The 13,271-nt window shown below is 58.0% G+C and overlaps 1 protein-coding gene across 1 annotated transcript in view; it reads right to left on the minus strand.

Annotated features, from left to right (window-relative positions):
* Positions 1-13,271, minus strand: part of EFR3B (EFR3 homolog B) — a 116,514-nt gene that overhangs the window by 14,521 nt on the left and 88,722 nt on the right. The window contains exons 6-16 of the mRNA XM_075557022.1: positions 12,752-12,901; positions 11,552-11,686; positions 11,083-11,161; positions 9,913-10,048; positions 9,531-9,692; positions 8,687-8,798; positions 8,114-8,165; positions 5,755-5,927; positions 4,189-4,264; positions 3,612-3,773; positions 1,318-1,449 (exon numbers count right to left, since the gene is read on the minus strand). Of these exons, the coding sequence (XP_075413137.1) occupies positions 1,318-1,449; positions 3,612-3,773; positions 4,189-4,264; positions 5,755-5,927; positions 8,114-8,165; positions 8,687-8,798; positions 9,531-9,692; positions 9,913-10,048; positions 11,083-11,161; positions 11,552-11,686; positions 12,752-12,901 (1,369 nt within the window). The remainder of the gene's footprint in view (positions 1-1,317; positions 1,450-3,611; positions 3,774-4,188; positions 4,265-5,754; positions 5,928-8,113; positions 8,166-8,686; positions 8,799-9,530; positions 9,693-9,912; positions 10,049-11,082; positions 11,162-11,551; positions 11,687-12,751; positions 12,902-13,271) is intronic.

The raw sequence follows: 13,271 nt of genomic DNA on the forward strand, positions 1-13,271 counted from the left end.
CCAGTGGCTACTCAGCCTGCCTGGAGGAGGCACTGTAGTGGGGTGTCTGGAGGGAGGAATTCAGGTCTCCAGGAGCCCAGAGCAGCCCGGGAATGCCCGGGGGTCCTGCAAAGACAGGCCATCCAAGTACAGGGGCTTTGATTCCTACGAGAGTACTTAGATAGCATTGTGTCTGTCGTTCAGCTTCCCCAACCACATAGGGGACTCTATCTCGGTGCGCTGTCCACCCACCCAGGGGCCAGGGAGGGCTTGAGTTTCCATAATATCCTTTGTATCTTTCAAGTAGGGGGCCGACACTCGTAAGATACCGCGGAGTGCCAGGACAGTAGGCCTGCAAGTGCAAGCCGGGGTGAGTCCAAGGAAACCCCTCTATTGGACCCAAGGTGGACGCAGGACGTGGCTCTCCTGCAGTCTCTGCCTGGCAGAGGCTCCCTTGGGGTGCTCTCTGGCCCGCAGATGCAGCCAGCCCCTCCTCTTACCCTGCCCCACTCCCAGCCCCAGCAGTCTGCCCAGGTCAGCAAAGACTAAAGCTCTTTGTTTCAGCAGTGTCTTTGAACGTGAACCCTCATCCACACATCATTTCACCTGCAGACCTTTGAGACTACTTAAAGGACCTTCCTGAGACGCCTGGGGACCTTGGGTACTAGATAACACCAAGGGTCTCTTGGGCCTGCCGGTAGGGACGTCACTAGCATGGTGCGTGTGTCGGAAGATGCCCGTGTGGTTTCCGATGCGCACCCCGAGGCACGGAGCAGGGGAAGTGGCGTGGCAGCTGGACTAGCTTTGAACAGAGAGGGAGAAGGGGTGACCGCGGAAGCCAAGGTGAGGGGTCTTGGTCGCTATTAAATGTGTAAGACAGACGCATAGACACGGGACCTCCTGCTCACGCTACTTTAGACGTGCTTGAAAACTTTTACAGTAAGCCCCGTCTTAGGGGCATATTTGTTCCACGTGATCTAAGAGCGTGTGTGCGTGCGTGTCTGCGCTTTACGAGGGAGAGGGAAGAGGGGGAGTGGAGGGGGCAAGCAGCAGGTTAGGATCAGGTGTAGGAGACACCCCGTGCCTGACCCCCCTGTGATGCCCCATCCCAGTGAATGAATTCTAGGGCAGGGTCCCACTTAGAAGCGGAGCAGCCAGTCCCGCCTCTAGTCCCTTCTCACGCCGGGGACTGCCTCCTTGAATCCTTTCGTGGGGGACAGACAGGAAGCACAGGCCTCGTGCCACTAAGGGAAAGCTGGCCCTGGAGAAGCCGGGAGCTGAGGGCCCGTGGGCTCTGGGGCGCTGAGGGCAGGGCGAGCAGGAGCAGCCGGCACCCACCTCGTGGATGTGCTGGCAGAAGGCGGGCACCGTGGTGAGCTGGCTGATGAGGTTGAGGTAGGCCGCGCCCAGCGCGTACAGGGCACAGCGGTTGTACACCGGCAAGTTGTCCTCGTTGACCTGGGCCGCATCCTGTGGCGACAAACACAGAGGGGCCCCCCCCCCGCCAGCAGCTGCATTTCAACTCGCAGACCCTACGGGTCCCCTCCCCGCCCCACAGCCTCTTCCTAGTCCACGCCTCCGCAGCATGTCCCAGGAGGCAGAAGCCACCCTCCCTCCCCCGAGCGGAAGTGAACGGTCCCCTAGGACAGCCCGTGAGCGGAGAGGCTCTCAAAGGCTCTCAAGGAGCCCCAGGGCGATGGAGTCGCTGAAGGTCAATTTTCTCCACTGGCTGCGGAGCAAAACACGAGTGGGCCGACGTCTGCTTTTCAGAGATGTCGCCAGCAGAGGCCATGTACGTCTGAGAAAGCCGCCTGGAAAAGCCCTCGGAGCACACAGTTTCTTAGATGGGTTGCCGCTGTGACGGAACGGACTTGCTGGCGAATGTTGTTGCTCTTCTTTAGAGTGACATCGGCGTCCATCTCTTCAGTCCTGGGACCTGGGACTTGTACGCTCAGCCCTTTGCACTGGTCCCCCCCACTAGGATGCTGCCCCTCCTTAAGTGCCCCAGAGGGTAGGCTTGCTAAACTGGGTTCCTCTGCTCGGTGGAGAGCGGCGCGGAAGTGGCCAGAGAATCGCGACTGGAAAGAATCGAGAGTTCTAGCACTCGAGAGGGGATTGGCAGGACCGGGCACCACTGAACAGGGGCTCAAAGCCTCTTGTCCTGGAGTTGCCAGGCTTACTGCAAGTTGGGAGTCTGGGGCCCCATCTGCCTCCGGGCTCTGGGGACACTGGTTATTGAGGTCTTCAGGACTCACCCCGATTCTTGCACCTCAGGGTGTGCTTCCCCTCGGCAGACTCAGGACGTCCACGGCCTCTCGAGTGCCATGGGGCGACCTTAGGATCCATCCCTAGTGTGGTCTCTTGGATGGAGACCCTAACTCAATGGCTCTGAAGTCACTGGCAGGGTGGCTTTTTAATTAAGACTCGAGGCAATTCTGAAGCCAAGCCAGGTCTGCGAACCAGAGAATTGTTCACACGATTGCCACCGAGTCGATTCCAATTCCCACTGACCTGTCAGGACAAAGCAGAACCCCTCCACAGGGCTGGGGGCACTGTAAAGAGCAGCAGCTTCACCATTCCCCCTGAGGGGGATCTTGGGGGTCTGACCTGCTGTGCTTGCTGGTAGCAGGCAGGTGCTTCGCCACTGTATCACGGGGGGGGGGCCTTCGAGAGCCTTTAGACACACACAGCTGCTCTGGGGTCACCCAGGACTTGTGGGCAGTGATCCCTAGGAATCCCTAGGTCCTCCTTGGGTCCTGGGAGATGCCTGTGGTATGTTTGTAAACAGTCCCATTCCCCGGCTCGGGTTTCAGTATTTGAAAATGCTTCAAAGCTGTGCAGAAGGCCATCCGCGTCCACCTCCTCTAGGGAAGGGAGCCAGGCTCTTCTTCGACGTCTGCTCTTAGTCTGGAGGCTCCGCTGGCATTTGTTCACTTTGGGGGACCCTGATGGTGTGTGAAATACCAGTGACACAGCTTCCAGCGTCACAGCATCCCCCAAGCCGCCTCAGGACGACATGCCGACAGACAGGCGGTGCCTTTGAAGACAGGTGGTGCTGGAGAAGAGTCTCAAAAGCCCCATGGATCTTTGAAAGGACTAACCGATCGATATTGGAAGGAAGGAAGGCCTAAGTGCCCCTCTAATAGAGGAAAGGAGGGCAAGACTTCTTCTTATAGACTTTGGGCACATCGTCTGGAGAGACCAGGCCCTGGAGAAGGACATCATGTTTGGTCAAGTGGAGGGGCAGCGACAGAGAGGAGGGCCCTGGTGGAGATGGATGGACACTGGGGCAGCGACCGTGGGCTTGGGCACAGGAACCATTGTGAAGACGGCACAGGACCGGGCGGCGTTTCCTTCTGTGCTGCCTGGGGTCATATGGGTTGGAGCCAAATTCGATGGTGCCTCACCCCCTGGGTCTCCTTGAGTTTGAGGACGGGCCGAGGCTGTGAGTGAAACTCTCCTTGGTGGCTCCCCAAACCCTACCATGGTTTGAGTGCCCATCGTGGAGAAATGGCCAGCCAAGAAGGTGTGACACCCGGACTCCAGGACAACCTGCTACCACCCACTGGGCTGCACATGCCTGTGTGCTTGGCCCAAACAAGCCTCCCCACCGCCATGCTCCCAGGACCCACCTGAATAGCCAGCACTAGGCGGATGAGGTCCACCACCACCTCCTCGTTGGCCAGCTCGATGCTGATGAGGGCCAGCAGGCTGTACAGGGCCTTGTAGTGCTGCTGCATGTTGGTCTCCTCCTTACAGCTCAGGTAGATGTGCCGGCAGAGCTGCTGGGAGTGCTGGGAGAGGGGCGGGGGTGGGTGGGAACAGGAGGTATCAAAGCCAGCCAAATGGAGGGGACTAACCGCTTCCGCCCTCGGGGTAGTGGGTGGGTGCCTTTCCAGGCGGGCTCCTGTGGAACACATGCTGGGCATATGTTTGGGGGAGGGAAACCCAGAAGGAAACCAGCACCCACAATGACGCTGCTTCCCAAACCCGGCTTTAGGAGAAGAGCGCCATCTACGGCCAGAGACTGGCTCACACCTGGCTCTTTCTCACCAGCCTCCATCCTGAACCTCAGCCTTCTGAGGGGACCATGGGTCGCCCCAACTGAGCACATGCAAAAGTGGGGAGGCAGGCTCTGTGGTCAGCAGGCCAGGGTCCGCAGAGCTGGGCCCCCTCGGGGTTCCCACGTCCAAAGCCACATTCACTCACCTTCTTCATAAAGACCGTGTCCTGCCGGGAGCATTTGTCGACCTTCAGCTTCAAGACAGAGATGTCACTGAGGGTGCTGGGAGAGGAGGGGCCACCTTAGCCCTTGTCGGGCCTGCGGTCACCCAGTGTCACTGGGTTCCCACTCAATACCATCAGTTTGTACCAAAGCCCCCTCTTGGCTTTGCTCCGTTCTTGTGCCCGATCTTCCTTTCCTCCCAACTCCTCACATTCCAGTCCCTCTCTCTTAAATCTTGATCCTGATGATCTTACTCTTCCTCCTCGTCTTATTCTTCCAAATTCCTTTAGCTCCCAACTATCCTCCCCTTTCCACCTGAACACTCCCTTGAGCACCTGCTCCTTGTCCTCCCAATCTCCAGGCCCCACTCCCAAGGTTCATGTCATGCGTCAGTTAACCTAAGGTCTGGCTCCCAGTTGTTCAACCAAACAGGCTCTTCCATAAAGCTATCCGACGTCGATGGGCATGCTGCTGCCTCCCATCATGAAACCCAGTGAAACGTCATCTGTCAATCAGCTGAACAGAGTGTCTCCTTAGGGCGTGAACTTCTCCAGATTGGAAACAGGTCTTTTTGGGGAGAACCTTGCGTGGCATCCTTCCCATCGCCTGGCGTTCTGACTTTGGACATACCCGGCTCCCACATGAGTGTGAGTCAATTCCTTTGGGCTGACCTCTCTCATTCTTTCTTTATTTGTTTGACATGTACTTCTTTTAAGAAAAATCATTTTATTGGGGGCTCTTGCAATGTTTTTAACAATCCATACATCAATTGTATCAAGCACATTTGTACATATGTTGCCATCATTCTTTTCTAGACATTTACTTTCTATTGAGCCCTTGGTATCAGCTCCTCTTTTTTCCCCTCCTCCCTAGCCCCCCTCTTGACCCCTTGATAGATGATAAACTATTATTTTTTTCATGTCTCACACCAATCACTGTCTTCCTTCCCCCATGGTTTCTGTTGTTCTTTCTGCTGGAGGGGGGGTGTGTGGTTGTGTGTTGATCATTGTGATTGGTTTCCCCTTCCTCCCCCAGCCTTCTCCCTTCCCATTTGGTATTGCTCTTCCCATTCTTGTTCCTGGGTTGCATGTGTCATGAAATCTTATCTCTTATCCAAGGCTGTGGACATGCTCCGGTCTAGTCTGAAGTGAGAGGCATGACTGGGGTTGTGGTGGTGGGGGTGCACCCTGGTTCTCACTCATATATACATGAGAGGGCTTCAAAAGGTTCATGGGGTGGGGAATCTATTACCCTTTTTTGGTAAATCGAATGTTTCCATGAATGTTTGAAGCATCTTAATAACTATGTCTATCTGGCTGTTTCTCTAGAGAACCCTGGCCAAGACAACCAGCCCCCTCCTAGTTCCAAAGTCTCCCCCTCCTTGCCAACCCAAGCCCTCAGAGTCAAGCTCAGTGCTCAACTCTCTGGTGGGTTTCCATGAATACTTGACCTGTCCTCCCACCTGGTCGTCGGGCTGCCGGCCAGGCAGACAGGCCCTGTGAGGAGCCTTGCTCTTCATCTGCCATCAGCAGGAGGGAGCCCCAGCTCACCTGATGCTGGAGAACTTGTGGCGGTTGCCATGACGATCTATGAAACTGATGAGAATCTCTAGCACAAAGAGACGGATGTCGGCGTCCTCCATGAGGGCAGTGGAGAGAAGGCGGTCCAGGAAGTTGCTGGGTAGGGCTGACATCATGTTGCTGCACTGGAAACCTGTGGAGACCTGCAGGAGAACCCGGGCGTGGGGGGAGGGGCGCGGGCGTGGCGGGGGGAGGGGAGCGGTTCAGGGAGGCTGTGGGGAGCTGCCAGCAGAAGATGGGGCTCCATCACCCATTCTCTTAAGAGAGCTCTTAACTCAGCCCCCTTCCGGCTCCACACAGGCCTTGGATGCCCGAGGATGCTCTCGTGAGCACTCCCCCGCCACACAGACAGGTTGCTTATCTCGGCTCAGGTGACACATGGGAGGATGAGGGTTGGGCACAGTGGTTAAAACTCAGCAGAGACCCAGAGCAGCTGGGTGCACAGAGAGCACTGGGTGTCAGGGACCAGGAGGAGCGGGGAGGAAGAGGTATTTTTAAAAGGGCCCCACGGTCCTGTCCAAGATGACGCAAACATCTGGAAACAAGTCTTGACGGAGGCTGCACCTCACAGGAGGCAGAAAGAGTGAGACGGGGTGGGACTGGTGGAAAAGGTGGGCACAGATTCTGCTCAAGAATTTCACCACAACTCAGAAAAGGCGAGGCCTGAGCTCTGTAGGGCCACAGAAGTCAGAGGCCTCCCGAACCTGACATGCAGAAAATGCTCCAGAACTTAATGCTTCATGCAGTGTAGGCATGGGCAGGGCGCGAGGGCCAGCTGGCTGCCACATCTGTCGCTCTATGGGACACCCGTGTGGATTCGGCGGGCCTGGCTGGCTAGGCAGGTGTCCCCTTCCTCCTCCACACTTCCATGTGCCTCTCTCCCAAAGCTGAATGCTCCCCCTATAGCCAAGCTCCCCTGCTGTCACTCCAAACAAGTCCCACAAGTACTATGGGCCACAAAGAAGCTGAGACCATGTGAATGGCCGGGTGGGTCTGAAGACTCGGCTCCACACACAGCAAGCACCAAGGGCCACTCAGAGCATTTGGTTAAGTCTTTTGAGCCAGCTGGCATCAACACACTGAGGGGGGGGGGGTACGCTTCAGAAAACTCATGGACCAAATCCAGTTCTCTCTTAAGTCCACTTTCTCATGAACTTTCTGAAGCCTCCTCGCACATCCTGCATGACTGGCAATTCACTAAAAAGCAGCCAAACACAAGCACGGGTACCACGTTGTGGATGGCTCAGAGGTCCCTGAGGATCAGGCAAAGCCTGGGGCACCATCGATGGACACCCCCAAACAGTCTCCTTCACATGGTGCTAGTGAGGGCCCACTCCACCCAGGAACAGCAGGGCCGTGCCCATGCAGAGCACAGGGGCAAGCAGATGCAGGTGGTGAAGAGACTGTAAAAACCGAGTGAGTTTTTTGTAAACATCGAAGGAGGCAGACTGGGGAAGGAGTGCGAATGGGCGCTTGTGCAGATGGCCGGGGCTGGAGCAAAGCTGGCAGAGGGGTGAGCGTGGAATCCGGGAAGGGAAGGGGAAGGGCACGGGGAGCTAGCTCCCAACCCAGACTGAGAAGTTTGAAGTCTGGATGTACAACCACCAGGAACCAAGAAGCAGCATGTAGTGAACAGCATTTCTAGAAAGTTCTCCTTGGGGTTGTGTCTGTGCTAAGCGAGGAGAGATGGAACATTTAGGAGAAGCATCTAGCCGTGGGAGGTCAGAATTCAAGGCAGGGCTTCGCACCAGAGCCACCAGGGGGCCCTACTGAGAGCAGGGCTCTCCATGCAATTTAACCTGCTGGTCCCGGGACGGGACAGCATCTGCGTGTCCTGGGGACTGCGGGAGGGTGGTCAAGTGGAGGCCTAGAAAGCACCAAAGGAAGGGAAGTTGGTTGCTAGGAGCCAGAGCCTGGCACAGATGCCAGAGGAGGAACAGGGAAGGCTGACCTGGGAGGATCTTAGAAGGAAAAAGGGCAGCATTTCCCCCACCCCAAAATAATAGATTCTACCACAAGCCACAGATCGTGCCTGAGTGATGAGACCGTCAGTGATCTATGAGGAACGTGTGTGAAAATGAGAAGCAGCAGTTCCCTCTGCTCTGGGTGACCCAAGAGTGTCTGTCCAGCCTGGCTGGTCGTAAGAGCACACCTTTGTCCTGAGCTGCGCCAGGGCACACAGATGGCAAGTGGGGCACGGGATGATTTCACCCCTCCATTTGTGCAGTGTGCAGCCTGGACAACCGCACCTGGTAGCCCTCCCTCGGCCCCCCTGGCAGGAGCTGCCTCCCGAGGTTGCAAAGCAGGTGCGGGACCAGGAGAGGCTCACCTGTAGGAGGGACTTCAGCAGCATAATCTGGGTCAGCCGGTTCCTGTTCTCCCTGAGGACCAGAGTCACATTCACAAGAGTGGCAATGCTGGTGGAGACCCCACGGCTGCCTGCTCGCTGCTCCTCCTTGTTTAGTCACTGTTACTGACACTGACTCCCAGACCCAGGATGCAGACCAGGGAAGGGCTGGCTCCCCAAGGTGGGGTGGGGCCAAACTCCAAAGTCCCGGGGGCTCACTCTTGACGCACAGAAACCCCATAGGACAGGCTAGAAATGCCCCTCCCACCCCCATGGATTCTGAGGCTGTTAACTGTTTATGGGAGCAGACAACCTCATCTTGATACCAGGAAGCAGCTGGTGGTTGAGAACTGCTGACCTTGCGGTGACCCCAAAGCATCATCTGCCATGCCACCAGGGCTCCCAGGATTTGGGAGGGCAGCCTGAGGAATTGCTCCGGGGGACAAGGGTCTGACTAGAGGACAGTGAGGGAATTGGGGGTAGAAAGGGAGACTCGAGGGCAGAGTCCAAGTGGACAAGGGAGGGGAGCCGCTGGGGGGAGGTGTGGAGACCCACCCGGTCCGGCCCATCTCCATGGGGTGATGCAGGGAGGGCAGCGGGACCTTGCTCATGATGAAGAGGATCACCTCGGAGCGCTGGTACGTGGGCAGCGTGCTGGCAAAGGAACCTGTGGAGGAAGGCAGGGACAGCTGCCATGGGGGAGGCCGGCAGAGGCCTCTCGGGCCCACTTTTCTGCCCAGGCCAGCCGGCTGAGACTCTGACTCAAGGGGTGTGTGGCACCCTGGGGGACCCTCTCCCAGCCTCTGGGCCCTGCCCTCCTGAGGCCAAAGTGATGGTCTCTGCTTACCACGGTGGGGCGGGGGATCGAAAGAGCTGGATCCAATGTGGTATAAGGAGACAGCAGTCAGGGTAAGGTATGAAAATAGTAATTTATAATTTATCAAGGGGTCAGGAGGCTGGGGGGAAGGTGAGAAGGTCAAAAAGAGAAGAGCTGATGCCAAGGGCTCAAGTAGAAAGAAAATGTTTTGAAAGGGCGGATGTTGATATATGCACCAAGTGCTTGATACAATCGATGTATGGATTGTCTAAGAGCTGTGAGAGGCCCCAATAACATGATTTTTAAAAAAAGAGAGAGCAGGGCCCAGGAACCAGTTCCCATTTGGGCTGCTACACTGTGTAGCCTCGGGCAGCTCCCGTCTTGGAGGGGGGGGGATCCTTACTGCTGCCCCGCCCCTTCTCAGAGTGGGGAGCCACGCAGTGCACTGTGGGGGCTCGCTGGGTCTCCCCTCCCGCACACACCTCTCCCTATTGCGCTCCTCCTTCCCTTGCCCCCTCCCCGCTCCGTCACCAGCACCCAGGCACGCAGGCAGGTGCAGGGAGCCCCGGGGGGCCTGCCCACCGATGGTCTTGATCACGGCCTCCTGGAACATGCCCTCCTCGTGCTCCTTGATCAGCCTGGTGCCCAGGCTGGCAGCCCCGTCATAGCTCCCGGTCAGCGCGTAGTCGATGCTGAGCCGCAGCTGCCTCAGCAGCGTGTTGAACATCTCCAGCACCGTGGGCCCTGGTGTGGGGGGGCGCACATAAGACACAGCGGCTGTACCCCTTGCCCCTCCCGGCCAATCCATGCCCCTGGGCTTCTTCTCTCCCCCTCCACCCCTTCCCCTCCCCCCAATTCTCCCCCCCCTCCCGCACTGCCAAACGCGCTGTCCCCCGCTGGTGCCTGAGTCTCCCCAGGCGGCTCGCAGCTCCCATGCCTTCAGGGAGGTAGGGCCCCCACTTACCGACCGAGCCCGAGGCGACGATGATGGCCGCTTCGGACAGGACCTCCACGATGCCTGCCCGCACGGTGGCCGCACTGCGGCTATTGGCATCCAGGTGGCTCAGGAGCTGCTGGATGACCAGGTGCGAGTGCTGCGGCTGCGGGGAGGAAGATGCCGTGTCCCCAAACCGCCTCCGCGCCGGCCACCCCTCTCCAGGCTCCCAAACACCAAGGCCAACTAAAACGATGACCCCTGGTCTGCCAGGGGGTACCCAGACACCCCTCTTCCTTCCCCTGGAACCCTGGCCCACTGGGCCCAGCACAGGCAGCGACCACATCTTGGCGAAGTCCCGTTTCCATGTTTCCCCAAGTGGTGGCTAGTGGTTACCCTGTAATGCAGCCCATAAGGTCCGCGGTTTGAAACCACCGGCTGCTTCAAGGGAGAGGGAAGTGCACAGAAAGGGCTTTCTACTCCCATGAAGCGTTACAGTCAAGACACCCCAGGGGCTGTCTCCCCTGTCGTATAGGGTCACGATGAGTCTGCACAGAATCAATGCAGTCGAGTTGTTTTTCTGCTTCCAGCCAACGAACCACTGTTTTAACACCTCCTCCTCCTGGTCATTCCCCACTCGCCTCAAGTCCTTCTAGTCCGCGTCACATGGTTTAACCCAACGCTGCTCAAAAAGCAGCCCTGTGCATGCGGCTCACATGCCGGGCTGCTACCGGGAAGGTTGGACGTTCGAGTCCACCTTCAGAGAAAGGCCTGTTGATCTACTTCCCCGCAGAATCAGCCGGTGGAACCCGCAGCCCTGTGCAAACTCTGCCCTGCCTCACAAAAGTCCCACAAGTGGGAGGGACAGTTGCACAGGGGTGTGTGGCCTGGGGCCGTGGGAGATGGGTTTGAGATCCGTTTTCACCAAGGTTGGTGCAGACAGAGAGGAAATAAGTCACGTTACAGTCACGGGGGTGGGGTGGGGGCTACCCCCCTCTGCAGCTACACATGGAGGGAGTCTGTGGCTTTGAAGTCTTCAGGGGTTCTCAGGGCATTTTTCTGGGGCTTCTTCTTGATTGTATTTTGTCAAAGAAACATGGGTCGCTGGCTGAGCGGAAACAAAGTGGAAGCAGTCCACGGCACACAGGGAAGCAGCACATGGGCCGCGAGGAGGAACCCTGGCCCAGGGGGGCCACCTACCTGAATGGAGTACATGATGATTTTGAAGCAGCGGACGGCAAACACCTTGGGCTCCCAGAGAGAATGGTTGTCCAGGTGGCTGGGGGGAGAGAACAGCGAGTGACGTCAGAGAGGAGATGTCTGCTGGGTGAACTCGGACAGACTGTGGGTGCAGGTGAGAGAAGGGGGGTCCTGAGGATCCCCAGGGCAGTTCCAGCCTCCTGGCTGGAGGGAGGTCAAGACATTGCTCGATCTGTGCTGCTGTGGACACGAGGAATATGCTGGCCACCTCCTTCAACCTCAGGTGCCTGCCTACCGACGCCTTTCTCTGGCCACTCGGGTGGCTTCCCTGGGAGGGGGAGCCACTGGGCCAGGCCAGCTGACTGATGTCACTGACTCAGGCCCTCCCATGCTCCCAGGCCACACCATCAGAGTGGTGCCATCACTGCTGCCTCTGGGTCGCTGAGGACATTCCACGAGGACCACTCACATGAGAACGGGCTTGATGGCGTTTTTGATGTTGCCGAAGGCGGCCCGGCCCAGCAGCTCCCGGAGGCAGCGCTCGGCCAGCTCTGCGGGGTTCTCCCTTTCCTTCTCCGGGGCTTGGAGGGGCGAGGGGGACCGGCTGTGGAGACAAAGCAGGAGAGGTTGGGTGTGTGTGTGCCTGGGCATCTCTGCGTAGTCCAAGTCTGTGATGACGGGGAAGGCTGCCCGTGGGAGGGAACCAGGCAGGCAGGGTTCCCTCAGAAACAGAAAGGGGGAAGACTCAGAGCGAGTGGGAGACTGCAGGGCAGGGGCAAAAGCCCCCTTTCCACCCATCCCCAGGCATAGGTCTGTCATGCCTCTGTGGGAGCGTTACTGAGCACTGCGGGCCTTGGGAGGCACAGAGCAGAGCCCCCAAGGCACCTTGGGCTCAGGAAGGCAGGGAGAAAGAGGTTAACAATAGCAGGAGGAAGCAAAGGAAAGTAGGAGCGAGGAAGAACCGGGAGAGTAGGAAGCCACAGCAATGGCTTGACCAGGGTGATCAAGTCCCAAGGTTCCAAATCCCAGACCTAGACACATACAGGAGACTCCGGACCCACAGTGGGAGCACAGCGCTGAGCTGTTACTCCAGGACTGGCCACCAGAGGGCGCATTTACTTTCCCGTGCCAGCCTCCTGCAGCCCAGGCTCAACAAAGTGAGGTCCGCTGGGTCAGCAGCATCAGCCTCACCTCTGTCCCGCTGCACAAAGAGGAAGAGCAAGGGATGGGGCGGAAGTGAAGCCCATGCCGAGTGTCCCCAAATTAAAACCCAATGTCTGCAATTCCCCTTTGAGGGGCTGCTGCTGTTGGCTGGCCCAAACCCTCGCACATCCAGGGCCTGCAAAGCCATACGCAGCAAGCAAGGGCGGAGAGGGAAAGGCCTAGTCCTAGGAGCCCCGGAAGGCATTCTAAACCTCACTGGCCTGCCGCTTCCAGAGAGACACAAGTAACTGGACTCTGGGTTCTTTGGGTCCAACCAGCACGTCTGTGTCCCCTGGGGCCCCACACCATCCCTGTTAGATCCTGGCAGAGGGCCACACACAAGGTGCCCACAGAGCCTGCTATGGGCCCACTTGCCCTGCAGCTGGGTTTAACAGAGCAGCCTGGGAAGGCCCGGATGTGTCCAATCCCCCCAGCCTGCCCCACTCCCCACCCCCCATCTGCTCACCTCTCTGCCTCCTCCACGTGCTGCAGATTGAAAAGCAGCGAGGGGACGATCTTGTCCATGTGCTGTGGGTCCCAGATGTTGGCCTGCAGCTCATCATTCACCGTCTTCCTCACCACCCCTTGCAGGCCTTTGATGCCTGACATTCGGATTCTGTAAGGAGAACCCCCAAACCTGAGAACCCCAGCTTCGGAGGCAAGAAGAGGAGCCCAGCTGGGGGTCTGGGGGCTGGGATGCACCCACCCATCGGGCTCAGAGCAGAAAGGCGACACCTGCTTTTGCACGGCATGTCCTGCTGGCTGGCTGGGCAAGAAACTCCCAGGCTGCTCTGGTCCTGGTGCTCAGGAAGCAAGGGAAACGCGGGCTCCTTGTGCTCACTTACTAACCGGCATGACAAAAAGCCCACTTTGTCGCCACACCGAAGATTCTGCTTCTACATCTGGCTGTTGGCCACGGTCTCTCTCCCTACCCCAGGACCTCTTTCCAAATGTGCCCTTTCCTGATCGGGACGGAATTCCCAGCA

Source organism: Tenrec ecaudatus, chromosome 8 (genome assembly GCF_050624435.1).
Source record: "Tenrec ecaudatus isolate mTenEca1 chromosome 8, mTenEca1.hap1, whole genome shotgun sequence".
Classification (NCBI taxonomy): Eukaryota; Metazoa; Chordata; class Mammalia; order Afrosoricida; family Tenrecidae; genus Tenrec; species Tenrec ecaudatus.